This window comes from Crinia signifera, chromosome 19, assembly GCF_055691185.1.
Source record: "Crinia signifera chromosome 19, ASM5569118v1, whole genome shotgun sequence".
In the NCBI taxonomy this organism is placed as follows: domain Eukaryota; kingdom Metazoa; phylum Chordata; class Amphibia; order Anura; family Myobatrachidae; genus Crinia; species Crinia signifera.
In genome coordinates this window covers 115,557,404-115,585,043 of record NC_139226.1, presented here as the reverse complement: position 1 = coordinate 115,585,043, position 27,640 = coordinate 115,557,404, and the positions used below count along the sequence as shown (strand labels likewise).

Here is a 27,640-nt window from a genome sequence, read left to right as displayed (position 1 = left end):
CCCATGCAGCAGCGCCCTGCCTGCCACAAACCCTAGAAGGAACACCTACCTCTATGTCAGTTTGTTTTATCACAGTTTCCAATTGTAAAGCGCAACGGAATATGTTGCGTTGGTACTTGTGTAATATCTGGGCTCCCGTTTTTCTTATGAGACCGCGTCCCCTGCGCTCGCCACGCTTCGGGCACGGTGGCTCGCTGCGCTCGCCACACTATATAAAATCAACTCCATGCATAGTTGGATAGTAGGGGTATGAAAAAATGGGGTGCATTTAACATGGGAGCCCAGATAATACATAAGTACCGTTGCGTTATATAAGAAACTGTAAATAAATAAATATGACATTGTTTGTGAGGCTGCACATCTTTATGAAGGATGGAACGACATATAGCTCCGTTGTGTAATAAATAGTATAATGTATACGAGCTATCTGTGATGGTCCAGGGCGAATGAAAAACGAGACCATATTAGCCATCATGCATATCTGACCTAAAGGTGCATTAGGGATGGCTATCGACTATCGATGATTTGAAATAGATGGTTCATGGCCGATGTCGAATACTTTTGCCATCGATGGGGAGAACCAGATGGTTTCCCTCCATCGATGGAACAGCAAAACAATGGGGTTTTTTTAAGTGCCGGGACACAGAGCATGGCCCCGCCCCCATTATCAAACACAATGGATGACCATCGATATGTAAAATTATCGATGTTCATCCTTTGCATAGTTTAGCACTATTGATGGCCAGTTGCCGAATTGCCAACAATGGCAATGATGGCCATCCCCTAAGGTGCATATACACTTGGTGTTTTTGCCCAGCGATGATCACAGAAATCGCTGTGCTGAAAATCGCTCAGTGCATACACAGTGAACAATTTTCCCCCTGCCCAGCGATCTTCGCCGCTATGGAAAGCCATTCAGTCTGCTGGTAAAACCAGAAGATGATTGGCAGCGGTCGGGGATGATGCTCATCGCCCGGACAGACACACTGGGGGGCTTTTGAAGGGAAAAAAGCTCAAACAACAAAACTAAGCTGCTTTCAGCTGAAAATTACCCAGTGTGTATGGACCTTAAGGGCTGTTTCACACAGTACGGTTCCTGCCGCACGGTGAAATCCCGTACGGCCAGGGAGCCGTGCCGCACTCAGCAGTTGTGAATGGACACTATTGTGTCCATTCACACGGGACGGCCACGGCCCGGCCGCACGGCTGCAGCCGGATCCCCCCACTGGAAGGGACGGCTGCCGGGCTGTGGCCATCCCTGCCATTATAAAATTCTGAGTGCGGCGCGGCTCCCTGGCCGTACGGGATTTCACCGTGCGGCAGGAACCGTACTGTGTGAAACAGCCCTAAGGCTGATTCAATTAAAGGGGACAATGTTGTTGCTCTCTCCCATTTGCAGATTTTAGTATACAGCAAAGAGCTGCCAGTTCAGAGCTACTGTGTATGAGGCATATACAATTTCTCACAGGGAAAGCTTCTAATTGAGTAGCTCCTATTGCCACAGCAGGTTTTTGATTTACCAACAATTGAAATATTGACAATTAATCAGCTGAAACTTTTATACCGACAGGGTGTAAATACTGATGGCCAATATCCCGACAGGTACATAATCCGACATGATCATACTGTCAACATGTTAAATTGCTGTCACAGTATTAATAGCGACATGGTAACCGTATTACTGTACCGCATACGCTCACCCTGCTTTGGGCACGGCCCACTAATATATTCTCCCTCTATTTCCACTGTTTTGTCAAAATAAAAATCATGAAAAACTATTTGGTATGATATGTCCATATATTGGCTGTCGGCATTGTGGTCCTACGGTATTTTGTACCTGTCGTGTCTGGATTGAAAGTATTTTGGTTATTGTTGGTATTTCGATTTTCGGTGTTATCTAGCATAACAGAAGAAGAGAGACACATGAGAAGCATCCAGTACCGTTTTTGCTTGCCCTCTATTATGTAGAGTGTGTGTACATATAAATAAAGTACAAAAAAAAAAAAAAAAAACTACTATAATATATTTGCCTTGACTATTTTTTCATTCATTTTTAAAGTCACCTGTAGAATGACATTCCAGGCAAGTGTAAGAATGGTTATAGTACACTTTTAATCAAAGGTGATCAACCTTTTAAATCAAGAAAAAAAAAGAAAAAAAAGAAAACTGCATGTAACAAGCATCACCATTAGAAAACATGGATTTCAGTCCATCGGCGGAGGTTGCGCTTCCACGTAGCGGTGGATGACAGCGTTCGGGAGTCTCTGAATGTCAATGTGTTCTTTTTTGTAAAACTTGAGCAAAACGATTGGTTATGGATAGGGTGGTGTCAATGAACCGCTCCACGCAGTTAGACAAGCAGTTTTCCGTCCGCGAATCCAGCTTGGCCCCAGGTTTGTCCACACACTTTTCCCAGCAAACGTCCATAAAGTTGTGCACCTAGAAACAAGGATTTGAAATGGTGAGTGACAGCGATATTGATGTAGACACAGGAACCCGCTCTAGATGTGGTACTGAAGCATCCTTGAAAAGCCTTGTGTAAGATTTGCTGGTATACGCACCACATTTCTGGAAAGTTATTATCTCCCTGGAATTTCCACAACAGAGCTTTCATAATCTATACCCCCCACTCATAACCCCCAGATTCTTAGAACCAGGGCAGGCTCCAAGAGACCGGTGCTGGTTTCTAAAATACAGGGGACCCCCTACTCATTTTGTCTCCCAAAATGCAATGTGCATATAGATCAGAAGCCGGCATGTTAAGGTCTGACCATAACCTGATAATTTTAAACACCTCTCTCAGGCACCCCCCCCCGCAGCACACACTACAAATATATGAATGGAGCCTGTCCGGTCCGGCGTTCCGGGGTCTGGTCAGGTTGCGACCTATTCCCAGCTCACGTGTGCTGCTGCTCCTCACCTGCGCTGTATACTGCGCTTTCTTCTGCTCGTCCGCGATCATCCGCAGCAGCTCGGCTCCCTCCGCGCTACTACCGTCAACACCGGACAGGTCAAGGTCCGAAGAGAAGTCCGCCATGGCCTCGGATACAGCTCTCTCACCTGTCAGTAACACCTCCGGCCAGAGAGACACCACCGCGTGATGCAAGCCTGGCGTGCCGACTAGACTGACTGCTGCCGAGAGATGACCTGATCGACGGCGCATGCGCACGGTGAACAGCCGAGGGTGAGGCGTGACACGCAGAGCCGCGCTGCTATTGGCTGAGTGGGTGGTTTTCTTCGAATTGTGATTGGTCGCGCCGATCGGACTGGATATAGCGCAGTGTGCAGGCCTGTCTGCTAGCGATTTACCCTTCAGCTCTATTATCAGCTGCAGCAGCAGCAGCAGCAGCTGACTGTATTACTTCCTGGTCACAGGGTCACCTTGGTTGGGGACTGGGCAAGATGGCGGCTCTGATGAGAGTTGGTGCTCTGTGCAGGGGAGGTAGAGGTGAGCACAGAAGTGTGTGTGTGTGTGTACTGTATGTATGTACTGTATGTATGTATTGTAGAGTCTTTATGCTTGGAACTGTTTGCTTCTATAACACAGTACAGTATTACAGTGTGGTTACATAGGGAAACCTGCCAAGGGGAAAGTAGATCCTCTTTGAGTTATACGTGTTCTCATAAGTATTCCTGCACTAATGGCCCTTCTCTGTTCCTCATGGTATCTGCAGCTGCTACCACATAACTGAGGGAGTGGCATCAAACTTTCCAAAGAGGACAGATGTTAGAGTTGCCCATAGCAACCAATCATCCTAGAAATGATATTCTAGACTGCACTAGATAATAGATAGAAGATGAATAGTTGGTAAGGGCAACACCTCCACCTGTCCTATTTAGAAGTTTGTTTTTAAATCTCTCCATGGGCCAGATGCACTAAGCTTCAAAAGTGATAAAATGGAGAGTGATAAACAACCAATCAGCTCATGCCTTTTCAAACACAGTCGATGACATGACAGTTAAGAGCTGATTGGCTGGCTGTTTATCTCCATTTTATTACTTTTTGAAGCTTAGTGCATCTGACCGTGCTCCATGCCTCACGTGCAGGGGTTGATGTGGAGATGGATGTTATTCACACTCGGTACTTGTTTCCTAGAACGGCGCACAGATTTGCTACGTACGTTAACGTAGCAAAATCGCATCGCATGGGCCATTTTAGTGGCGTGCGATGCGATTTTTTTTTTTTTTTTTTAGTTAATGTATTCACTGCTCTTATGTCCACAGGCCCATCTCATCGCATGGCATCGCACCTCCCGCAAAATCGCATGCTATTTTCTGGGGTGCAATGCCATGCCAGACACTTGTATGACATGCAATTAGGTTTGAATTACCCCCCCCCCCCACTATCCACGCCACCCCGAAGCGTGGCGAGTGGCAGAGTAACGCGTCCGTCCCACCTTTTCATTCCGCCACTATCCACATCGGCGTGGAGTTGATTTTATATAGTGCAGCGAGCCACTGAGCCCGGAGCGTGGAGAGCGGACGCGGATTACTTTGCATGGATTCCGCGACCCCGCGCTGGGCTTGCTGCGCTCGCCATGCTTCAGGCTCGGTGGCTCGCTGCGCTCACCACACTATATAAAATCAACTCCACGAGCGATCTCATGCGATTTTGTGGGAGCTAAAAAATTGCGTTGCACGCCACTGAAATGGCCCATGTGATGCGATTTTTTTTTTTTTTTAACGCAGAATAGCCCTCTAAGCAATTTGCGTAATGGGCGCCGTTCCAGGAAACCTCAGTACCTCACACTCTTTTAATTCACTCTTTTATTTCACCCCCCAAGAATATCAACTCTTAAACTACAATCCACATCCATGGGCATAACCAGTAATTTGAAGGTCCAATAGCAACATTTTGAAGGGTCCTGAATGAGATCTTCCAGAGATCCACTTCACAGTACTTGTTCATTTTATGCCCATATGTCCCACAGGTCTTGTGATCATTCCCTGAACTCCCTTCTGAAGTGCTGGAAGGTCAATGTTTAGCTGTGTAACTGGACTAAACTAAAAAAGTTTTTTCTTGTGTGCTCAAACAGGTCACTTTTCACTTATTGCAGCTCGCCATCCTGGGGGGTGCAAACTTGAATGCAGGTGTCTTCATCGGATCACACCCAGGTAGAGCGACAATTGAATAGCTCTGTTGGGGACCCTTTGCTTGCTGCCAGCACACTAGCAACAGAATTTCCCTCAGAGACTCAGTCGCTACTAGATCTACAAGTGTCGGCTATCAAATTATTCAACAGTGTCCTCATGTTTCCAATTTGCATTGCAATGCATTTTTGGCAAAAAAGATGCTAAATGATTCTCGTGCACCCTGAACCATAGTAGTGTCCACATTATGTCATATTGTATGGCTGCCAGGACTCATGCTACAATACATTGCCCCAGTTCGAATGCCACAATACAGTGCACCCACTTCATATTGTGTAACAGTATAGTGATCTCCTGTTCATGCTATACCACATAACAATAAACAGGTCCAGGGGCAGAGCTAGATATTTTGTAGGCCCTAATACAAAAGTTTGTAAATTTAAATGCCTCTGTATATCACCGAATGGGGAAAAATGGGTACTTGTTTCCTAGCAGGGTGCCCAGATTTCGGTACTTATGTAATATCTGGGCTCACGTTTTTCTTGTGAGACCACGTCCCCTCACGGGGCTCGCCACGCTTCGGGCACAGTGGCTCGCTGCGCTCGCCACACTATATAAAATCAACTCCATGCGTAGTTGGATAGTGGGGGTATTTAACATGGGAGCCCAGATAATACATAAGTACCCAGATTTCTATATATAACGAATAAACACAGGCGTCACTCCGGGGCTTCCGTGAAAAAACTTTTACTGTGTGGCGGTCAACGCCGTTTCGGGTTTCCCCGTCGTCAGGACCAAAATTCACAAACAACTATGTGATACAAAGTGCAGTGCTTAAATACAGAAAAACTTACATTTGGACGCCCCTGTGCGCTGCTCCATCACCCGACCGAGGCTGTCGCCGTCACTACTGGATCCACCCAGGAAGTGAATCGCCAGAACTCCGGGCGGGGAGGTCACAGTCAACTATGGGAAAAAAGTGCAAAGTGCATATTAGTGTACACATGTAAAATAATGCATGATATGACAATATATTGAGAGAAGACATGCATATGCAGTGAAATGATTAAAAATAAAGTGCTAGTGCAAACTGGTAAGAATGAAAGAGAAATTCCCTCAGCTGTCGGCCCGGGTGGCCACTAGATGGCAGTGTGGCAATGCCGTGCAGAGAACAAGTGTATAATCAATGGCAATATATGCATGTATTAAATAAATAATATATAAATCACTATACATGTTCTGCTAGCAGGTGTCACAATCTATCACTCCAACCCAGGACATAACATCACCTATGGTGGAGGATGTAAATGATGGCATAAAAGGTTATACAAACTATTGAGTGTATGGTCACTGATGAATGGTAAATTAATGAAAACTAAAACATCCTTCTCTGATCAAAATGTAATGGACAATAAATGTACAGAGAAAACTGTATAATGTGAATCATAGGAAGCATAGGAAGATCTGCGCTATAATTCTAGCAAACCATATGAAATAGAAGTTGGGTCATTCTATGTAAATGTCCTTTTCATGTAACGTTTGTTACCAGTTTTCATTACAAGCTTTGCATCAAAATTAAAGCATATCATGTACCACACAAACATTTACTTTGCACAGAATATTCAAAGCGCATGCTCAAAAATTGTATATCCCATGATCTGTTTAGTCAAAATATAAGGTTTGGAATGACCCAGTTGCTCTCTGACAATTTGAATCAGTGTCTGAGCCATTACCCAGACACATGCCTCTGAATCAACTGTCATGCTAGGGTTATGTTATTCATCCTGCGAGCCAGGGCCATATTAACAATGGGGCGGATGAAGCTCCAGGACGCCACATAAAAATAGGCCCACCATCATTGCAACATGGTGATGACCAGCAGCCTAGCTATTCACACAGCTGAAACAAATAAGTGTTAAAATGATATTGCTATTTACCTTGTACAATGCTGTAATTTTTCTGCTGCTGCTGATAGTGTAGCGGTGTACACACCCACATGGCTTTGTGTGTTTGTATGTGTGTGTGTGTGTATGTATGTATGTATATATATATATATGTATGTATATATATATATGTATGTATATATATATATATGTGCTTTGGATGATCGGCGCCACTTGTGCTCGTCTAGAAACAATAAATATATATATATATATATATATATATATATATATATATATATATATATATATATATATATAAGTGGCCACAGCAATATTCCCTTAGTATATAGAGGGTGTCAGCCAATTCTTTAAAAGATAGTGTCGGTATAACACTTAGGAGATATGGGTAAATGGATAAAGATTACGGCGACTAATTACTGGGCTAGGTATATAATAAATAAATATTTATTAAGATGACAATTTTATAAGACAAAAAATGGTACATATAAAAAAGATGGACAAATTTTAAGTATACAAGGGTAAAATCTTCCTAAAATCAATAAAAGCGTATAAAGATATAAAGGAGATTTGCTTAGCTTTAAAAAGGATGGAGATCAGTGATTTCCCAACGCGTTTCGTCGATGTGACTTCATCTTAATAAATATTTATTTATATACCTAGCCCAGTAATTAGTCGCCGTAATCTTTATCCATTTACCTATATATATATATATATATCTCTGTTCATCTTGTCCATATTTATGAATAGATAATACACATTAAAGCTTAATTTGAGGTTTTCTTTTATGATGGTAACTATACTTTTACTTGTAACCTCCAATGAAACACTGCCCCCAGTGGTCATGTAATCCTCTCTTGGCAATGGTCAAGCACTTGCGAAAAAGGTGGTTTGCAGACAAAACTGACTTCATTGTACTTTTTGAGGCACTTTATTAGTATTGATGAGTTGTGCAGAACCCTTACTCTTGTTCAGGGTATCTTGTTGTTCTGTAGGCTAATTACGAAGAGCGGTATTTTTCTACAGTATCCAGATCCTTTTCATTGGTCTTGTTAAGCAGATCTGGGAAGGTGCCCATGCCCACCAGCCGTTGCCCTGAACATTATATTGACATTATAAACGTTATGCTTGTAATGACCAAAACTATGCTGGGGTGGATATATTGTCTGTGCTGTAACTGTCTTTATTAATGTCGGACAATACTCATGCAGTGTCAGCCGTTGTATTGTCTCATAATTCACATATGCGGCAGGAAGGTAAATGCTTGTACTGTATGTCTTTTGGCCTGTTTTTCTCGTTGGCATATTAAGTAATTGTGAAAAAAAATAAAGCAAATAAAATCCCACCACAAGAAAAGCAATGCCCCATATTGCTGTATGCCTTTAGTGAAGAGCCTGGATAAAATGTTTGATGTATTTACCATTCTATGTTACAGCTTTTGCCTTTGGAAAACCTCTCCTGATCCGACCAGCGGCATGTCTACCACAAGATCGCCCCTCATTGCAAGCTTTTCCAATCCACGTTTCCCCAAATCGACATGGTATGTAAAAAGAGACGATCTGCAAACGTCATAAGGTTTATTTGTTGTGAACATCTAATCAGTATTCTTATCATTTATTTATATGGTGCCACAAGGGTTCCGCAGCACCTGACAATACAAAAGATGAGCAAAAAAAAAACAAGAAAATAGTGATTTACAGTAAATTAGGACAAGCACATGGTAAATAAGACAAGCGCCGAGTAGTTCCCCTTATTAACATTACGCCACTCAGAAGTGACCCTTATGCACATTAAGTTGCTGACTGAAAAAAAAAAGTACGCTCGGCGGGGCTGTCCCTGCAATCCCCCCCAGGGATTAACGGCCGGGGCGATGTATTAACAGCCTTCAAGGCGTTGCTTCGCCACTGTGGGGACAACGCTAGCCCTGCTTCTGGCTAGGGCTGCGCTGGAGATCTCGCGTTTTTTGCGAGATCTCGCGCATGCCCAGTAAGCCAGGCAGGGGGGGGCGACGGCGAGTGCGCATGTGCGGGGCTGCGAGGGAGCCGATAAGGAGAGCCGTTAACGCTGGGGATAACGGCTCTCCTTACCGGCATGGGGGATGTTAATACATCTCCCCATAACGAGTGCCCGCTTCTCCTCGTTATGCAGGAGAAGCGGGACTCGTTATTTCACAAACGTAAAACGCTTAATGATACATCTGCCCCAGTGAGTTCTAGAGTAATCAACATGTCGTGTTTTTTTTTTTTTTCCACCACCCAGAGCAAGGGTGGGATGCACTAAAGTAAAAATGCGGTAAATTAACTGGTTTCTGTGTTTTTACAGCATTTTCACATGCCGGGGTACCGCTGCGGGGGGTATCGCGTGCCCCCCCCCCCCCCCCCAAAAAAAAAGATGGTGATACCCAATAGAAGCCTTTGGTCTTCTCTCCGCTGTGCTGTGTGAGGGATCCTTCACAGATCCCTCCCAGCATTCCCCGCGGCCGGTGCCGTCACTGCGTCCAGCGCCGGAGCCACATCGCAAAGGAAAGCTCTTAACGAAAGAGCTGTCCTATGCGTTAATAATTGCATATGTTGGTGCATATGCCATTATTATGGATGCGGTATCCGGGCATCCGATGATGGAGCAAATCTTCAAGTGTGTATGGGGCTATACTTAATTCAGGGTTCTTCTTCTGCAGCTGTGGTGTGTGTGAGACACTACCTTCCTTGCACTATTTACATAAGGTCATCCATCCTCCTCCTTTAAACCATACATGATGCTGGATTGTATAGGCCGGTAGCCCAGTAGCTGGAGAGAGGGGAAAAGTCAGACGTAAGCTTCAGTACAGCAAAGTATAGAATAGCCCTGATGCAGAATTACCAGTGCTAAACTTTGATTATCAGGTCAACATAAATTGTGTTGGAGAAAACATGACCAGCATAAGAGGTATTTATATTATTACAGTACAACATATAACTTCAGCTAATGTGTCCTATTTTGTCAGCAGGATCTAAAGCCGCCTCCCTCCACTGGACAGGCGAGAGAGTATTAAGTGTGGCTCTGCTAGGCCTTATACCTGCAGCTTATATGTATCCTGGAGGTGCTATGGACTACTCGCTGGCAGCAGCCCTCACCCTCCATGGGCACTGGTAAGGAGAATGTACATGACAGACACATAGGGGTATATTCAATACTGGCAGCGAGCGGCCGATGAAGGGGGGTTTGTATGGCGAGGATGGCTTTTTTTAGTGAGGAGAAGCCATCCTCTCCATCCAGGCCTCCTCGCCGGCTGCTAGTCCTCTTCTACATTCCGGGGAAATCCTCGCCATGAGAGGTTTCCCCTGAATGGTGAGGTTCACCGCGAATGCAGCGTCATATTGCGGCAAGCCTCGGGCACACTCTCTGTTTCCACCTCGCCTTAGGGAACATGTGAGGCGGAAACAGCGTGTGCGGGGGGGGGTCAGTTGGATACTTGCCCGCGAGCTGTCGGCACTGCTCGCCATCATAACTTGCCTTTTGGCATATACCCCATAGGGGGAGATTAACTAATATGGGAGTTCTATTTCATGATGCATGTTATCGAACAGGGAAACTCCACCAGCCGAACACCTGCCCCCACCACGTGAATCACCTCGGTAGCATGCGATCAGATGTGTATGCTAATGCATCCCCTCGAACGCAGCTGCATGGCTGATTAATCATTTGATAATCGCTCACCATCGAATGATTTTTGTGCCGTTTGCTTATCTTTCAGTCTAGATTGACTCTTATTATGCCCATAGACTGTCGAGTTTGGGGCAGGCGCTGATGTCATGTGCACAGCCAGCTCCTTCATTAATCAGCGCCAAGCCACAGCCTGAACAGAGATGCCTACAAATGGCTGTGACAGGCCTGCGTTCAATGCCCACAAATGTCTGACTGTCGATTCTACCTTAGCGTAATGAGTGGGAAGAATATCCAATCATAAGAGAGCTTTGCTATGGCCACATTGGCTGCACACTTGTTATTAACACGGTTTGCCTAATTTGTGTCTTTTTTTTTTTTTTCTTAAGGGGTTTAGGGCAAGTGCTGACTGACTACGTTCACGGAGACGCAAAGATCAAGATGGCCAATATTGGACTGCTCGCGCTCTCGTCCTTGACGTTCGCCGGCCTGTGTTATTTCAACTACAATGATGTCGGCATCTGCAAAGCAGTTGCCATGCTTTGGAGTGTGTAATTGCTCAGCAAATGAATGTATATCAACACCTTTGTTGTATACAGCAGAGGGAGAATACAATGGACAGCGACAGTAACCACCTGACACCCAGTGGAGATTCTTACTATTACAGGTTATAGTATATTTAATCCTTTCAGGATTGGACTGTGGTAATGTGGTGATTTCCACAACAAAGCACTCTACACGCCATCGTATATTCCCAGCTATGGAAGCTAAATCGTTCCGCAAAAGGGGTGAAGTCATGGGGGGCTACCTGATCCTACATCTACATTTTGTAGCTTGAAGAGCCTGAATTTGCTCTATAATTTACAGTTCCAATTTCGGTTCATTGTAAGAGCCTCCAAATGCTAATATCATAATGCATATTTTTATATAATTTGGCAGTGAAGAGTTAATCCAGAAGTGTTGCCATCACAAACAAGATGGCCGGGCTACTAAGATCTAAAAACACCGGTTTTGCCAATCTGATCAATTTAATCAACATCCTTCTTTGTCTTCCAAATGTCAAAGGCATCAGTACATTGCATTGTCTGCAACTGTGTTTGCATTAGAGGAATTTGCTAATCCGTTTATTTGCTATGTTAATTGTGTCTGGAAGATATCACTTAATGCCTGAATAAATAATAAGAGCTACTTGCAACTGAAGCATTGTTACTACATTCAAATGAATGGATATCCTTGTGCACGCTAGCATTGTGTGTGTGTGTGTGTGTGTGTGTGTACGCGCAGTGTATTCCTGGCATTGGCCCTTATTCAGATCTGATCGCTGTACAAATTTGTTCTCACATGGTCAAAACTATGTGCACTGCAGGTGGGGCAGATGTAACATGCAGAGAGAGTTACATTTGGGTGGAGTTTGTCGAAACTGAAATCTAAATTTCAGTTTAAAAATAATGCAGCCAGTATTTACCCTGCACAGAAACAAAATAGCTCCCCCAAATCTAACTCTCTATACATGTTACATCTGCCCCACCTGCAGTGCACATAGATTTGCCCATTTTGAGAACAAATTTGTACTGCGATCAGATCTGAGTAAGGGCCATTGTGTGTTACAATCGGAGGTACAAAGATTAAAAACTGTAAAATGCATATCTCCATATTCAGTGGGGCAAAATCCTGTCCTAAAGATCTAACAATCTATTTATGTTTGAATGCATTTGTTTAAATTGTAGAACATGCATCATTTACACTTCAGGTTAATCTCCCACATACAGTATGCAAACTATGAATGATCCCGCAATGTATTTGACAACAAATATATAGGGGGGTATTCAATCTGTGCTGATATTTCCCAACAGGGAATTATCACTCACCTATTCAGTTCTGCTGTTAACGACCATATTGAAGAGTGTCAGATCCCACTTTTTAAAAAGTTGAATCTGTTTTGTCAAACTGCCGTGGATGGTCGAGTTCATAGCTGTTTCTCGCCAATCCACTGTTTTTCTTCTACCTCCCCATGGCAGCCATTACAACATGGGTTCCTCCCCCGTGGGTAGTGACAGGAAAGGGAAAAAAAGACACCATCCCCCTATATTAGGGCGCCTCCTCCTTGGCTCAGTGTCTTTTTTTCCCTTTCCGGGGTAGTGAAGGTGTGGGCTTACCCTGTGAAGTGCAGACAATCCTGAAGCCACCGCTGCGGCGTTCTGGCGGAGGGAATTAGAGGTTTTGGAGCCGGCCTCTTGGAGCGTCAGCTCCGGTGCTGCATGCGACCCCCAGGGCGAGCTACAGGCGGCGGCGTCCCCGGCGTGACACGAGTAGCAGCGGTACGCGTGCGTGTCACGTCGCGCCTGCGTTCATCCACAGGGAAAGCAGGCGGGCGTCATCAGCGGGCGGCAGCGCATAAGGATGACGGCTTCCGCCTGAGAGTGGCGGAAGTCGGGGACAACACGCAGGACGCGGGCTGGCGTGGATGCCGGTAAGCACTATACCACCAACGATGTGTTTGTTGGGGATGGTATGTCCCTCCTCTGTGCCACCTTGGAGCGGTAGGCTCTTAATGTCTGTGTCATTGGTTTGTTCAGCAGATAGCGCTAAACGGTGTGTGAGGAGTTGTTCCTTGTGGGATTATTAGTACCTAAGGAGCTGGTTCTGGATACTATAAGGTGGTGCAGGTAGGATCATCCTATGCAGACAGGAGTGATGTAGGCTTGTTGTTTTTTAGTGAAATTCACTCTGGTTTTATTATTGTTAGTGCTGCGCCCCTGATACCATGGAGGAAGAAAAACGGCAGTCTGTTAAAAAGTCAGGGTAAGCCTTTATCCCTGTGATAGTTTCTTTTTTTGTGTAGCTTGCAGGGATTTTTTTCTGAGGGTAAGATATATTTTTGTCTTTATTGTGTTGTAGATCAGAGTCAAGCAAGGACAAGGAGTCTAAGGCTAACCCTAAAAAAACCAATGTGCCTAAATGCAGTTTATGTGATCTTTTACTGCCAGAAAAGCATGTGGGCAATATTTGCGATGGATGTAAATCGCCTCAGATTCTGCCTCCGGCGCAGATGGCAAGCCTGGTGGAGATGCTTAGAAGTGCACTCGCAGGTTCTTTTGTAACCAAGGAAGATTTGGTTAAAATAACGGCCAAAAGGAAACATGCAGTCTTGAGTGAGGACTCTGATGATGCCATAGAAGGGCCAGCTAAGGAGCCTATATTAAGTCAAAATATTGACGATGATGATGATACAGGGTTGGATAAATCTGAGGAAGATTTTAATCCAGATATGGTTGACAATTTGCTCACATTGATCCATACAGCCCTTAATATAGAAGACCCACAAGAGGATTTGAATCTTCAAGAATTATTATTCAAAGATAAGAAAAAAAAGGGGAAAACATTTCCTCTGTCCCAGTCCTTAAAAGAGGTGATAGCAGAGGAATGGAAGGTGCCTGACAGGAGGGTCACGGTGCCTTTAAAAGTGGGGAAAATGTACCCTTTTCAAAAGGATCAAATCCAATCATGGGATGAATCCCCTAAGGTAGATGCAGCAACTGCACGCCTGTCTAAAAAGACTACGCTTCCCCTTGAAGAAGCGAATATCTTTAAGGACCCCATGGACAGAAAAATAGAATTGGGGTTAAGGAAACAGCATCTGATGATGGGTGCGTCCCTAAAGCCGGCAGCTGCTATGGCAGTCACATCAAGAGTGGCAAGGGGATGGTGTCACCAGTTAGAGGCAGATTTGTTGGACGGTATCAGGAGATCTGATTTACTAAAAAGCATTCAGGATATTCAGCTGGCCATTGAGTTCATGTACGAGGCCTCCATGGATTCAATATGTCTAGCGGCCAGGGCAGCAGCAACTACAGCTGTGGTTAGACGGGCACTGTGGCAGAAGCCTTGGGCGGCTGATGTCCAGTCGAAAAACAAATTGCTCTCATTACCGTTCCAAGGGAACTACTTGTTCGGAAAACAGCTGGATGAGTTAATCACAAAGATTTCGGGGGGCAAGTCAGTGTGGCTGCCCCAAGACAAGGTGGCAATAAAGAATACCTCCGGCAGGTTTGGCAGGTTTCAGCCACAAGACTATAGGGATACAAGGGCCTATAGGCCAGGGAGATCATTCAGGAGAGGTTCATGGAATTCAAGAACGAATTTTCGAGCCCAAAGAGGAAAGGACAAGAAGTCCACCTTCCAGAAGGATAGTCAATGACGCCAGGACTCCGGTGGTAGGGGCCAGGCTACTGCAATTTCACCAGGCCTGGCAACAAACCACCACAGACCGGTGGGTGTTAGAGATAACACACACCGGATACAAAATAGAGTTTTCAAAGTATCCAGGAAGGTGTTTTCTGGAATCACCAGTCCCCAGAGAAAAAGAAGAACGGGAAGCTCTGTTCTCAAGCTTAGACCTAATGTTACAACAAAAAGTGGTCGAAGTTGTGCCAAAGGATCAAAGGCAGATCGGTTGGTTCTCCAGATTCTTTATAGTAAAGAAGGCCACAGGAGGTTTTCGAACCATATTGGACTTAAGAAAACTAAACCAATTTGTGATAGTCAGACCGTTCAAAATAGAATCAATCAGATCAATTCTTCCGGATCTCAGGCAAGGAGATTATATGACATCTATAGATCTAAAAGATGCCTACCTACACGTCCCCATTTTCTGGAAACATCAAAAGTTCCTGAGATTCTGTATACAAGGCGTTTGTTACCAATTCACGGCACTACCATTCGGCCTGGCCACATCGCCGAGAACCTTCTCCAAGGTTTTGGTAGTAGTGATAGCAAAACTAAGGAAGGAAGGTGTTACCCTTTGGCCATATCTAGACGATATCCTAGTAGTGGCGAAATCGGAGGAAGCGGTAAAAAGGGACACAGAAAAAGTTATCCAGTGTCTAAAGGAGCACGGGTGGCTAATCAATGGAGAAAAAAGCCATTTGACTCCAACCCAACAAATAAAATACTTAGGGGTGGTGATAAACACTCAAAGAATGACAGTGAAACTAACAGAAGAAAGAAGGAACAAAATTGTAAACCAGGCAAGAGAAATGTCCAAAAAAATGGTGGTGTCGTCAAAAGACTGTATGACAGTACTAGGCCTCATGGCAGCGGCACTAGATACAGTACAGTGGGCCAGGTGGCACACAAGAAAATTACAAAACGCGTTCCTAGCGCAGTGGGACAGAAAGAGCAAGGATCTTTCACAAAGGATCGTCTTAACAAGGGCTGCAAGGTCAGACCTAGAATGGTGGGCGGACGAGAACCGCCTAAAAAAAGGCAAGTCGTTTGCAACAATCGAACAAGTTGTAGTGACCACGGACGCCAGTCAGTCAGGATGGGGGGCAACCTGCGGACAAAAGGTGGCCCAAGGCGAATGGTCAAGAGCTTGGCGAGAGGCGCATTCGAACTTGAGAGAAATGAAGGCAGTGGTGCTAGCCTGTCAGTTTTTTCAGGAAGAGCTGGTCGGAAAAGAGGTTGTGGTGAGATCCGACAATCAGTCAGTAGTGTCATATGTCAATCGACAAGGGGGCACAAGGAGTCGTCAACTTATGAAAGGTGTAACAGAGCTGTTCGAATGGGCAGAAACCAAAGTCCCAGCAATCGTAGCAGTTTTTCTAGCAGGAAAAGAGAACCAAGTCGCGGACGAGCTGAGCAGGAAAAGATGTCAGCCAGGCGAATGGGAACTCAACAACGAAGTGTTTTCAGCATTAACAAAAAGGTGGTGGGTTCCACAAGTGGACCTCATGGCAACAGCAGCCAACAGGAAAGTTCCAGTTTTTTTCTCAAGGTTTCAGGAACCCCAAGCATCACAGATAGATGCGTTGACGGCCACTTGGGGCATGGCAAGGGCATATGTGTTCCCACCTTTCCCGATCATTGCGAAATTACTCAGGAAGATACAGAAGGAGAGGACCGAAGTCCTGGTAATATTGCCTTTTTGGCCAAGGAGAGCTTGGTTCAACAAAGTTCTCCAGATGGTGGTAGACGAACCATGGACACTCCCGTCAACACCGGACCTTCTGATACAAGGCCGAGTACGTCAAGCGCAGCCACAGGCCTGGAGGCTGACGGCCTGGCGGTTGAGGTCAACTCTTTAAGAAGTGAAGGGTTTTCAAAGAATGTCATAAATACACTTTTGAAGGCAAGGAAAGCTTCAACCTCAAAGTCCTATTATAAAGTGTGAAAGAAATACATTTATTGGTGTCGTGAGAATCAAATGATTCCAAAGAAAATTTCTTCCATTTTGGAGTTTTTGCAAAAAGGTTTACAAATGAAACTAGCAGTCAATACACTTAAAGTACAGGTGGCAGCTCTTGGAGCAATGATGGATCGAAGAATTGCTGACAATAAATATGTACGCCGTTTCTTTCAGGCGACCGAGAATAAGGGCAGCAATGGCACCATGGGACTTGAATCTAGTGTTGGGGGTGTTGGCAGCTGAGCCATTCGAACCTTTGGAAGAGATTAATCTAAGTCTTCTTACCTGGAAAGTTATTTTCTTAGTGGCAATTACCTCAGCGAGGAGAATATCCGAGCTGCAGGCGTTATGGGCTGAGGAGCCATTTTTGAATTTTTTTAGTGATAAAGTCGTATTACGTACAAATCCTAAGTTTTTGCCGAAAGTGGTATCGGAATTTCATCTTAATCAAGAAATAGTATTGCCTTCATTGTGTATGAATCCAGGGAATGAGAAGGAAGAACGGTTGAACAAACTAGACCTAGTAAGGGCATTGACTGTCTATACAGAAAGAGTCAAAAGTTTTCGTAAGGCAAAGAATCTATTTGTGCTTACAAGTGGAAAAAACAAGGGTCATATGGCCTCAAAGGCCACAATTGCAAGATGGATCCGGTTATGCATAATTAAAGCATATGAGATCAGAGGAAAAGAACCGCCCATGGGGCTCAAAGCACATTCTACTAGGGCAGTGGCCGCATCGTGGGCTGAGAAGGAATCAGCCTCGGCAGTAGATCTGTGTAAAGCAGCAGGGTGGTCGTCCATCCATACGTTTACCAGGCACTATCGGATTGATGTCCTATCTTCGGCAGACGCGAAGTTTGGTAGGAAGGTCCTTAGTGCGGTAATATAAAAAAAAAAAAAGGAGATTGTGTGTGTGTGTATATATATGAAAAATGTATGTTGTTTTACCTATGGTTTTTCCCCTCCCAAGTGAGGTAACTGCTGGGATAGTACCCATGTTGTAATGGCTGCCATGGGGAGGTAGAAGAAATATCAGATTCTTACCTGATAATGTGTTTTCTTCTACTCCACCATGGCAGCATATATTCCCGGCCCAATGTGTTGTATTATGTTGGTGTGTACTAACTGTGTTTTATTTAAGCTGGAAAAGTCAAAAGACACTGAGCCAAGGAGGAGGCGCCCTAATATAGGGGGATGGTGTCTTTTTTTCCCTTTCCTGTCACTACCCACGGGGGAGGAACCCATGTTGTAATGGCTGCCATGGTGGAGTAGAAGAAAACACATTATCAGGTAAGAATCTGATATTTCCAACCCTTGACAGCCGGACCATTGAATTCCGGGTGTCGCGTTACTGTCGGATCGGACAAAAAACGGCCTGGGATTCTAACTGTCAGGACATTCCAACAGTCTAAATCCCACATTGTATACCCCCCATATAATCTGGAGGGTATATCAGTGTATCATGTGTGCTGGATTTCAAATCGACCATAATAGTAATACAGAGCTATACAGATCACCAGAACTAATAACCTTGCCATAATACTATTTTATCTACATATAGGATAAGCATCAGTATTCATAAAGAAGATCCATTCCAAAACACAAACTGTAACTTTTGGAAACCTGCTCTGTAACCTCACATCTGTAAACATAGTCGCTGGAAATTTGGACACATAAAAAGGGGAAGGAAACACAGTTAACCACCAGGTGGCGATTAACTACTGAATGTTTGTAAGGTATTTTTGTGAATTAGTGGAACATACTGTAGACTGAAAATTTTTATCGTGTATAGTTTCTACACCGTCTGTATATACTGTAGTTTGGTTGTTTTTAATTTGTCAAAAGTGACATTCTCTTGAAAGAAAAACTCTATATTCTAGAAGCTGTTTGGAGTCAGTAAAAACTAGAGATGTGCAGACTCGGATTCCAGAGATCCGAGCCCCCACGAACGTCATCATTCCTAGCCCGGTTCCGAGCAGCGCTCGGAGATTCCCGCCTGACTCTGGTCCGTCTGCGTGGTCAGAACATCATCTCCCGGTGCCGGATTTCGCGAGGCTTTAAATAGGGGCTGCTGCGCCCGCCATCTTCACTCCAGTCTAGCAGTGGGTTGGGAGAGGGTGTGTTGGTGCTGCTGCTGGGGCTTAAACTTGAGCTTGACCTTGAACGCAATATTTTTTTATTCACTGGGGCTGTTTTTCAGTGCTGCTGTGTAGTCTAACTGTGTACTTGTAGTACTACTGTCTCCTCTGTGCGGACTACCTCTGGTGTGCTGTGCTGTAATTATTTTATTCGCTGGGGCTGTCTCCCTCTGTGCTGCTGTGTACTCTGTTCTCCTTTCTGCTTAGGGTGGGCTCTCCCTAGCAAGGAGGACAGTCTAACTGTGTACCTGTAGTACTATTGTCTCCTCTGTGCTGGGGCCTACCTCTGGTGCTGTGCTGTAATATATAATATATGAATAATTAATTATATTATATATATAGTCCACTGGTGCTGCCTGCAGTGAATCTGCCAGTATTATTTAGTTACTCAGTCCACTGTTGCCACTGCCTAAGTGTACCTACCTAGTACATACTAGGCTTCTATATATAATTTAATAAAAAAATAATACTTGTGCTGTGTGGGACTATAAAAAATAATTCCATGCTGCTGGTGCACTGACGTGTGCCACTGCCAAGCAGTACCTAATAATAAAATGAATTATTATAAATTCTGCTGGTGCATAATAATCTGCTACTGGTGGTGTGTAACTACCTTTTGTGCTGGCCAATGCCAGTGCTACTGCCTACCTACCTAGTAGTTTTGTTTCTCTACCTACTAGGCTGCTATATTATTAATATTTAATTAATTTAATTATATATTAGCATAGTTATCCAGCTACCTCGGTGCAACCTTTTGCCCTAAAAACAATATTGTGAGATGTGAGGTGTTCAGAATAGACTGGAAATGAGTGGAAATGAATGTTATTGAGGTTAATATAGCATAGGAGCAACAAAAAAAAGTTTTTATGCTTTTTTTTTAACAAAAAAATCAGAGCCCAAAAAATCCAAACACAAAACACTTAGGAGGTGTTTTGCCAAAACCCATTAGAACCCAAAACCTCAAGGTAATCAAAACCCAAAAAGTGGCCGGTGCACATCCCTAGTAAAAACAAGCATGGAAATTAATTTGGGTGTCCTACAGCACTTTCCATCTTCTTTTCTGAACCTATGTAGGTACTTTTGGTGCTGTTTGCATTTTCCAACATATATATACATATAGCTGTGATTATTTAACTAGTAACTACATAAATCAAACTTTGTTTTTGAGTATAGCTTTATTTTACTGACATCTTAACAAGTGACAAAGAATATCTAATGTACAAAACTTTTATTTTATTGAAATTGGGAAAAATTAGACCTAAAATATAAAAAAAATAGCCAAAATGTAATTAAATTAGTTCTTCCTTGCCAGTCTCCTAATTTCTTAATTCCCAAACCTAAAATATTCCATGTAATGTCTCAAAGTTCCGCAATGTGCTGCTGATGGGTTCATTCCAATAGATCCCATGGTCCGACCTAATGCACATGGGACCGCGCATCAGGTTTTATGGGATGTCAAACACATGCGATTTGGTACGATTTATCAACCCAATCTGTCAGATTAGGGTTAAATCGGACCAAATTGCAGTAGTGTATGGGGTTTTTACAGACACATTAGTAGGTGGAAAAGTAGAGGCATTTCACTCTCCCTCTCTCTCACACTGCTGCTCAGTAAGAATGCTTAAAAATTGTGTCAACGGTTTATTTGTATCAATTATAAAAATGCAAAGTGAATGAACAAGATAAATCTAGATCACATCAATACCCTTTGCCTTCAAAACAGCATAAATTCTGCATAAATATGCAATCTGCATATTTTATTATGTACAGAGAATACAATGTTATAGTTTTGTAGGGACTGTAATGGGCACCTCATTAGCCCCCAGCTACTCTAACCTCTTTCATTTAGTTCAAATGTATTATTAGCTTTTCTTCTTTGCTTAATAATTCGGTACTGACTTCCGTTGGATGGTGGTGGCTGGCGATTTGATCACCAGGAACTGCTCCATCTGTACATCACACAAATATAGCTTGAAAATATAAGTGTTCTCTTCCATCAGCCAAACACCTGAAACTACAGAAATATAATGCACGCAAAAGTCTTGTACCTGGACCAGTGACATCACCTTGTCTTCATTACTACTAGTCTGGCCCAAAAGTGTCTTGTCTCATAGTGGACTTATTGGACCTATTTGCTAAAGGGACTAATTCAGACCTGTTTGCTAAACTGCGTATGTTTGCAGCCTAGCAAACAGGTAAACGCTGCCCGCTGCCCCCGCCAATCGAATCCCATCTCTAAAACTCAAGGGGATGTGTACGCTGACACATCCTCTTGCATGCGGCCGCATGGGTAAAAAATATTTAGATGGTTGCTCACCATCAAATGATTTTTCACCTGTTCACTAATAAAAGTCAGTCTAGACTGACTTTTATTATGGCCACAAATGGACAAATTTGGGGTGTGCATAGACAAGCCTGCATCTGCAGGGCTATGCCCAGCATTTTTATGGTAACGCCCATAAAACGCTGGGCATTCCTCTATTCCCGCTTCCTTCCCGCCTCTCCTGGAGCAAATGGCCCTGAAAGTGTGAAACTCACCAAAGCCATTTTCTCCTGCGGTTTGTGCATGCTCCTATTTGCACATGCACATGCGCAAACTCCGACCATCAGAGACAGGTCCGAATTCGGCCCATTATGAACTGGTCTGAATCGGCCCCAAAGTCCGCAGAGATGAAACACATTTGGCTAGGATTAGCAGTGACATAGATGTGACTAGGCTTGGAGGGCAATACACTTCCATGGTTACCGACCTTTTGTGGGTTTAATAGAACGCTGTGATATATGTCTATAAATATGTCAGTGTCTTCAATAAAGTTATTTATTTTAATACACTTTACCATGGTGCCTCCCTTGTTTCTATCTCCTCATATTACCAAAAGACTAAATAAATATTATTGGTTTAAAACTTTACCCTAGTTTTATTCGGATAAATCTACCCGTAGAGCTTACCATGCTGTACACTTCAACTGAACTGTAGTAACTCTCTCACAATATAGGAGTTTGAGGCACTTCCTGGTGTCAATAACTATGTGACAAATCACCTCAGAGACATGTGCATGACAGGAGGTTATAAAACAAAAAGTGGACCCATAATCATTTATTTAGTCACAAGTTAGATTTTATTGCCTTCAACAAACATTTATAGAGCTATAATTATTATAGAACACTTTATTACAGAATTTGGAAAAGGCCAGTTACTTACATCCAGAGGTCTTTTAACCGACCAATAAGCTCCTGCCTGACATTTTTCAAATAGTCTGTGACATGGCAGGTAGGAGCTGATTGGCTGGCTGTTTATCACTCTCTGTTTTCTCACTTTTGAAGCATAGTCTTTTTAAGAGGAATATTTCAGGGTATTTAAGTTCTTGTTTCTGCAAGTGTGTTACATGTATGGCCTGAAACTGGAGCATATGTCAGATTCTGACCAGCTAAGTAATCTTTGCACTAGAATTTCTAGTTTGAAAAACAAAGATAAAGGTGGAGCGCTTAAAAATGAGAGTATTATAGACATCAAATGGGTATCACATTAGTAAGAGAACATCATAGTTTTATTAGGTGATATGCTTTATAAAAAAGCAATGTAATTAGTTAAAAATTAAAAAAAAAATTCATACATTGTGACTCAATAATAAAAATGCTGATAATAATTGGGAAATTAAAATAAAGAGAAAATATACTTATGAACAGTCCCGCTTGTTCCTATTGTGCTTCCATTGGTATTATAATCCACAAATGGGTAGGTCCAATTTTAATGGTGTTGGATAATATGGGTGTCCATAAACCTGATTGGGTTATCGGCCTTGATGATATTCCACAGAACTGGAAGAAGGCTGTCCTTATTATAGGATTTCCCAGGAAATGAGCAGGTGATGGTTTCCCAAGATGGTGGTATCCAGTTACATCAAGTGCAGACCAGAGTGGAAAGTATCGAAGTGGAAGCTGGTTCAAGCCGGGTTGATGATGTTAGTCCCAATGAGAGTCAGCTCAAGAGTGTTCTAACGCGTTTCGTTTTCACCTGACAACTTTTTCAAAAGTATATGCTAACGCGTTAGGAAAAGAGACAAGTTCTTTGTGAAAAAGGAAGTCATTTATATTGCTCAGTGCCAGAGGGGGGCTACAGCACAGTTCATAATTTGAATAGGGGAGCCACACCAACTGCCATTCCAAACTGACTTGCTGGCAGTTGGTATGGCTTTTGCCTATCTGATTTTGAACTGCGGAACCAATATTGGTCAGTGCCTATTTCCTACTTAGAGCACTATGTGGGTAAGCGCTGACCTAGGGATTGTGGAGATAAAGCTGGCTATATTTCTAGATGCCTGTATTGCAGTTAGCGCTACCTTAAAATATAAAAAAGATACTGTTTTATATTTTGTGTTCTCTTGTCTTCTCTGTGCAATCCTTGTCCTTAGGGTGCCCTGGTTTACATGGAGAACCCTGACTCTAGTAACCCTATACTTCACAACTGTCACAAAGCAGCAGAGTCTCCATTGCTGAGCACTCTCTATTCAGTCACTGAGCTTTCCTGAGCTGTGGTCTCCACTCCAGCAGTCTGATCCATCCTTACTGCAGTAGTACAAGCTCCTCACCTCCATGATAGTCAGCAAGGGGACTCTGGCATTCATGTGTGGTGTTTCCCGCCAGCACCAGCTACAGGGCACGGCCATCTTTGTATCAGCTGACTACCAAATGACTAATTGAGTGCCAGATGGGCAGTACGGACGGTGTAATGTTTGGCATTACTGCCTCACAGCACTGAGGTCAAGAGTTCAATTCCCACCATGGCTCTAACTGTGCAGAGTTTGTATATTCTCCCCGTGCTGGCGTGGGTTTCCTCCGGGTACTCCGGTTTCCTACCACAATCCAAAAATATACTGGTAGGTTACTTGTCTCCTAACAAAATTAACCCTAGAATGTCTGTATGTGCACGTACATGTGGTAGGGAATATAGGGATTGTAAGCTCCACTGGGGCAGGGACTGATGTGAATATTCTGTGTACAGCGCTGCGGAATATGTGTACGCTACATAAGAAACTGTTAATAAATAAATAATAAATAAATCTCTTGAGTGCACACAGCCAATCACGGAGTAGCAAGACCAGTGAAATGTTCTCCTCATCCCTGCTGTGTGCTCACCAGTGAGCTCCTATAGTTTTACACCTGCGCAGTGACTTCCTGCGCGGCATACAGCTCTAGCACTCTTGTTACCAGCATATTGTGGTTCCATCCCGGCTCCAGCCTTTTCTGGTTGAATTTTGGTCCCAGCATACCAATTCTGGTTAACGCCTATATTGGTGTATTACACTATGCTATATTCACTTTTTCTAGATGTCTCCTTTTCCTCCACCAGGACAGTCTTGGAAAAATACTACACAGATAACCTGTATTCACTTGGCAGAATTCTGTCTGGGAAGTCCTCAACCTGACGCACCCATGTCATAAAGGGACAAAACGAGTCATACGGTGGAAATACAAATAAGCATTTTTATTGGAGAGAGAGAGTGATAGAGTGTAGACGAGACAGGTTGAATGCCAAACATGAACATAAGCCAACAGCTTTCATCAACTGTAATACCAGCGCTGTGCAGTAAATGTATCAAATAACCATTATGTAGAGAAGTATAAGCACAGAGCAATAACTAATCTCTAACAATTACATTTGATCTAATTCAATGCATTGTTAATATAAACATGAAGGTGGATGAGATCTCACACAAGGTCCTTTACATACCCTCCAACATGACCCATTCCATTAGGTACAAAATGCTCTGTTCCTGGACTTCCCTGCCAGTGGCAGTTACAGAGCTTGGACTCTAGCACAGTCCAGTATTTAAAGAGGGGCGTCACATCAACTGCCAGTAAGTCCAGGACAGTGATGTTTGGAGTGGCATTAGGTGTGGCTCCCCTTTTTGAATATTGGACTGTGCTGCAGCCTGACATCTGCAACTGCCACTGGCAGGGAAGTCCAGAAACAGAGCATTTTGTACCTAATGGAATGGGTCATGTTGGAGGGTATGCCTTCATTGTCCCTTTAGACTTTAATATGAAATAAACCAACACACGGCCGAATCAGATGTTATTAGGTTTCTATTTTTTTTAATGATTATGGTTAATTGGAACAGCTCCCACATTCGTAAAGTATATTTTTATTAGATGTCTTTTTAAAACATTTTCTTTATAATATTTTACCTAATGGACTTTCATAGTTGGGATATTTAAATAGCCTGTGTTATGATTTTTAGTTTCGCATGTATGTTGTGTATTATGCATTTTTTTTCTTTGTGGATTGCCAGGCAACGGCGTGACATCATGGGAGGCCATGTCACGTGACTCGTAAGCAGCAGAATACCTCGGTGGTGGTGGTGCCGAGCAGCAGAGAACCCCACACTTTCAGACCATACAGAACTATTTAAGAAGAGACCCTTACACTTATTCTGTTTGCTCATTTGTTCTATGCTATTTGCACTTTTACTTATGATGTACAGCCAACCAACTTGAGAAAAAGGCCGTACGTCCTTGAAATGTCATGTTGACCAGATATGGCAATTTGTATATCTTTGCATATGTAATACAGATGATAATACCAAGGAGTGGCGTCTTGTGTTTTTATTTCTGGATTCCCCAGATGTAAAGTTATATGTACAATATATATGTGTGTGTGTATATTTCTAAAACCAATAATGACACGAAATAGCACCTCTAAGACTCGTTGTGAAATATTTACGGCAAGTCCTGGTTTCTGGGACTTTCAATGACAGCAGCTTTCAACATAAAAAAAGTGGGATGATATTAGATAATATTTACAGCATAATTTATGAAACTCATAACCAAACTTAAGGGGTGTACACACAGTGAGATTTTGCCAGGAGATTTTAACTAGAATTTTTACAAAATCTTAGGGGTATTCAATCCCCCGCTGCTATTTCCGGCGGGGGGTGGCTATTCAGTGCAGTCTTTGCCAACAGCATTGAACAGGCTTCTCGGCAAAACGAGCCCAACTTCAATCCCCGCCTCTATTTCCGACAGGAGAAATAGGGGCAGGCGCCTATTCAATGCTGTCTTGCCCGACAGCATTGAAGAGGTAGATCAACAAAACAAGCCAAAACAAACTTTTAAAGTCGGGCCCGATTTGCAGAGAACGGCCGTGAATTGTCGATCTCATTAAAATTTATTTAGCATTTTGTCTTCATAGTCTACTCTATGCATAAGACTCATTCAATTAATTTGATAGTTCAACCTTTTTATTTGATGATAAGCACATACTGTAGGGCTTGATGCAGAATTGAATGTCATTTCTTTTGTTTTGCATAAAATAAACGTTTCCATACTGAGCGTGAGCACCACACATGTGTATTTTGCAGTCATCATGTAGCTTCCAATGGATTCCTCCATGTATTGAAAAGCCTAACATAGTTATAAAACCACTGATACCCACATATGCCTTGATGAGCTCCCAGACAGTGGTGAACTAACATTATGATACTACTAAGTAGGGCGTTATAAAGATCCAGGGATGCACCCACCGCATTTTTTAAGAGCACCCTGGTGAACTGCCAACTGGGATTTGTCTAGCTGCGACCCTACACTGACAACCAATGACAAAATGGACACTTTAGTATAATATAATATGTTACACTGCAATAATTCACAATAATAAACATCTACACCAGGCTTGGACAACTTGCGGCTCTCCAGATGTTGGAAAACTACACATCCCAGCATTCTTGGCAAAAGATCTAGCATTCTATAATAGCAAAACTATTGCAAGGTATGCTGTGGAGATCCACAGGTTGGCCAGGCTTGGTCTACACCAGTGGTTCCCAACCTGGGGTACTCTGCAGACCAGTTGGGGGTACTTGAAAATGGTAATGGCGGACGATGAAAAGGTCTTTTGATGGCTGAAGAAGACCCATTGCCATGGAGACAAACCATGTTGTGTCATATGCCTGACCAGCAATCCACTGGGAGCTTCCCATGCTGCCCTCAGACATCATCTGCCCAGCACTGACAAAGGTGGAGGAAGCAGCGGCATTAATCCTACCGGTGTTAGCGGGAATCCTGGAGATAATACACAACCAGTGTCTAGACACAGAAGGGCATGATTCCTTGCTGTATACCACTCCGCTCCTCCTTAATATATAATATGCATAAGGATCCGCATACCGCTAAGTACTGTCCATATTTAAAAATGAGAGGAGGGGGTACTTATCAATGAAAAGACTAATCAAGGGGTACGGGAGAGAAAAAAGGTTGGGAACCACTGGTCTACACTATGCTACAGCCTTTACTACTGTGACATGTAACATTAATACCACCGTATGCCATCATCTTCATTTACAATTTCACAATCTTCACAATTTGCACAATGCCAAGACACAATACATAGAAAAGAAGTGTACACAATACATATAATGGAGCCTGGCAGCTCTGGTAACCTGCTCTAAGCAGTCTGAATATACATGTTGGTGCCTGATCCACAGATTATTAGATACCACTGGTCTAGACTAAAATACAGTACATAGTAATAATACATAATGGACCTCCGTATATTCGGAGCCTAGCAGGAAGGGTAATGCTGCCCAGGCGAGTGCACATCTCCCCCCCCCCGCATGCTTCCCAAATCCCCTCGCTATGCAGCAAGCGGACGTGTACACTTACACATTTGCCCGCACAGAGGAGAA

General features: G+C 43.4%; 2 protein-coding genes across 3 annotated transcripts; one reads left to right on the top strand and one right to left on the bottom strand.

Annotated features, from left to right (window-relative positions):
* Nucleotides 1–2,093: 2,093 nt before the first annotated feature.
* TIMM8B (translocase of inner mitochondrial membrane 8 homolog B) lies at nt 2,094–3,175 on the bottom strand. Its single transcript, XM_083163204.1, has 2 exons — nt 2,921–3,175; nt 2,094–2,439 (listed from the first exon to the last, which is right to left on the bottom strand). The coding sequence occupies exons 1-2, from the start codon at nt 3,161–3,163 to the stop codon at nt 2,272–2,274; spliced, it is 411 nt and encodes a 136-aa protein (XP_083019330.1). The 5' UTR covers nt 3,164–3,175; the 3' UTR covers nt 2,094–2,271.
* Nucleotides 3,176–3,281: 106 nt separating this feature from the next.
* Nucleotides 3,282–11,822, top strand: SDHD (succinate dehydrogenase complex subunit D). 2 transcript variants are annotated; one of them, XM_083163202.1, is made up of 4 exons: nt 3,282–3,448; nt 8,428–8,532; nt 9,976–10,120; nt 11,024–11,822. In XM_083163202.1, the coding sequence occupies exons 1-4, from the start codon at nt 3,403–3,405 to the stop codon at nt 11,187–11,189; spliced, it is 462 nt and encodes a 153-aa protein (XP_083019328.1). In that variant the 5' UTR covers nt 3,282–3,402; the 3' UTR covers nt 11,190–11,822. The 2 variants fall into 2 exon arrangements, with proteins under 2 accessions (XP_083019328.1, XP_083019329.1); XM_083163203.1 differs by having other exon boundaries at nt 3,289–3,448; nt 9,979–10,120.
* Nucleotides 11,823–27,640: the final 15,818 nt, after the last annotated feature.

What these genes read in the sequence shown, in the direction of transcription:
- TIMM8B (XM_083163204.1), bottom strand. Translation starts at nt 3,163, where the DNA reads ATGCGCCGTCGATCAGGTCATCTCTCGGCAGCAGTCAGTCTAGTCGGC. An exon ending in AAGCGCAGTATACAGCGCAG is followed by an intron (nt 2,440 to 2,920) that starts GTGAGGAGCAGC and finishes CCTTGTTTCTAG; the next exon opens with GTGCACAACTTTATGGACGT.
- SDHD (XM_083163202.1), top strand. Translation starts at nt 3,403, where the DNA reads ATGGCGGCTCTGATGAGAGTTGGTGCTCTGTGCAGGGGAGGTAGAG. An exon ending in TCTGTGCAGGGGAGGTAGAG is followed by an intron (nt 3,449 to 8,427) that starts GTGAGCACAGAA and finishes TCTATGTTACAG; the next exon opens with CTTTTGCCTTTGGAAAACCT. An exon ending in CGTTTCCCCAAATCGACATG is followed by an intron (nt 8,533 to 9,975) that starts GTATGTAAAAAG and finishes CTATTTTGTCAG; the next exon opens with CAGGATCTAAAGCCGCCTCC.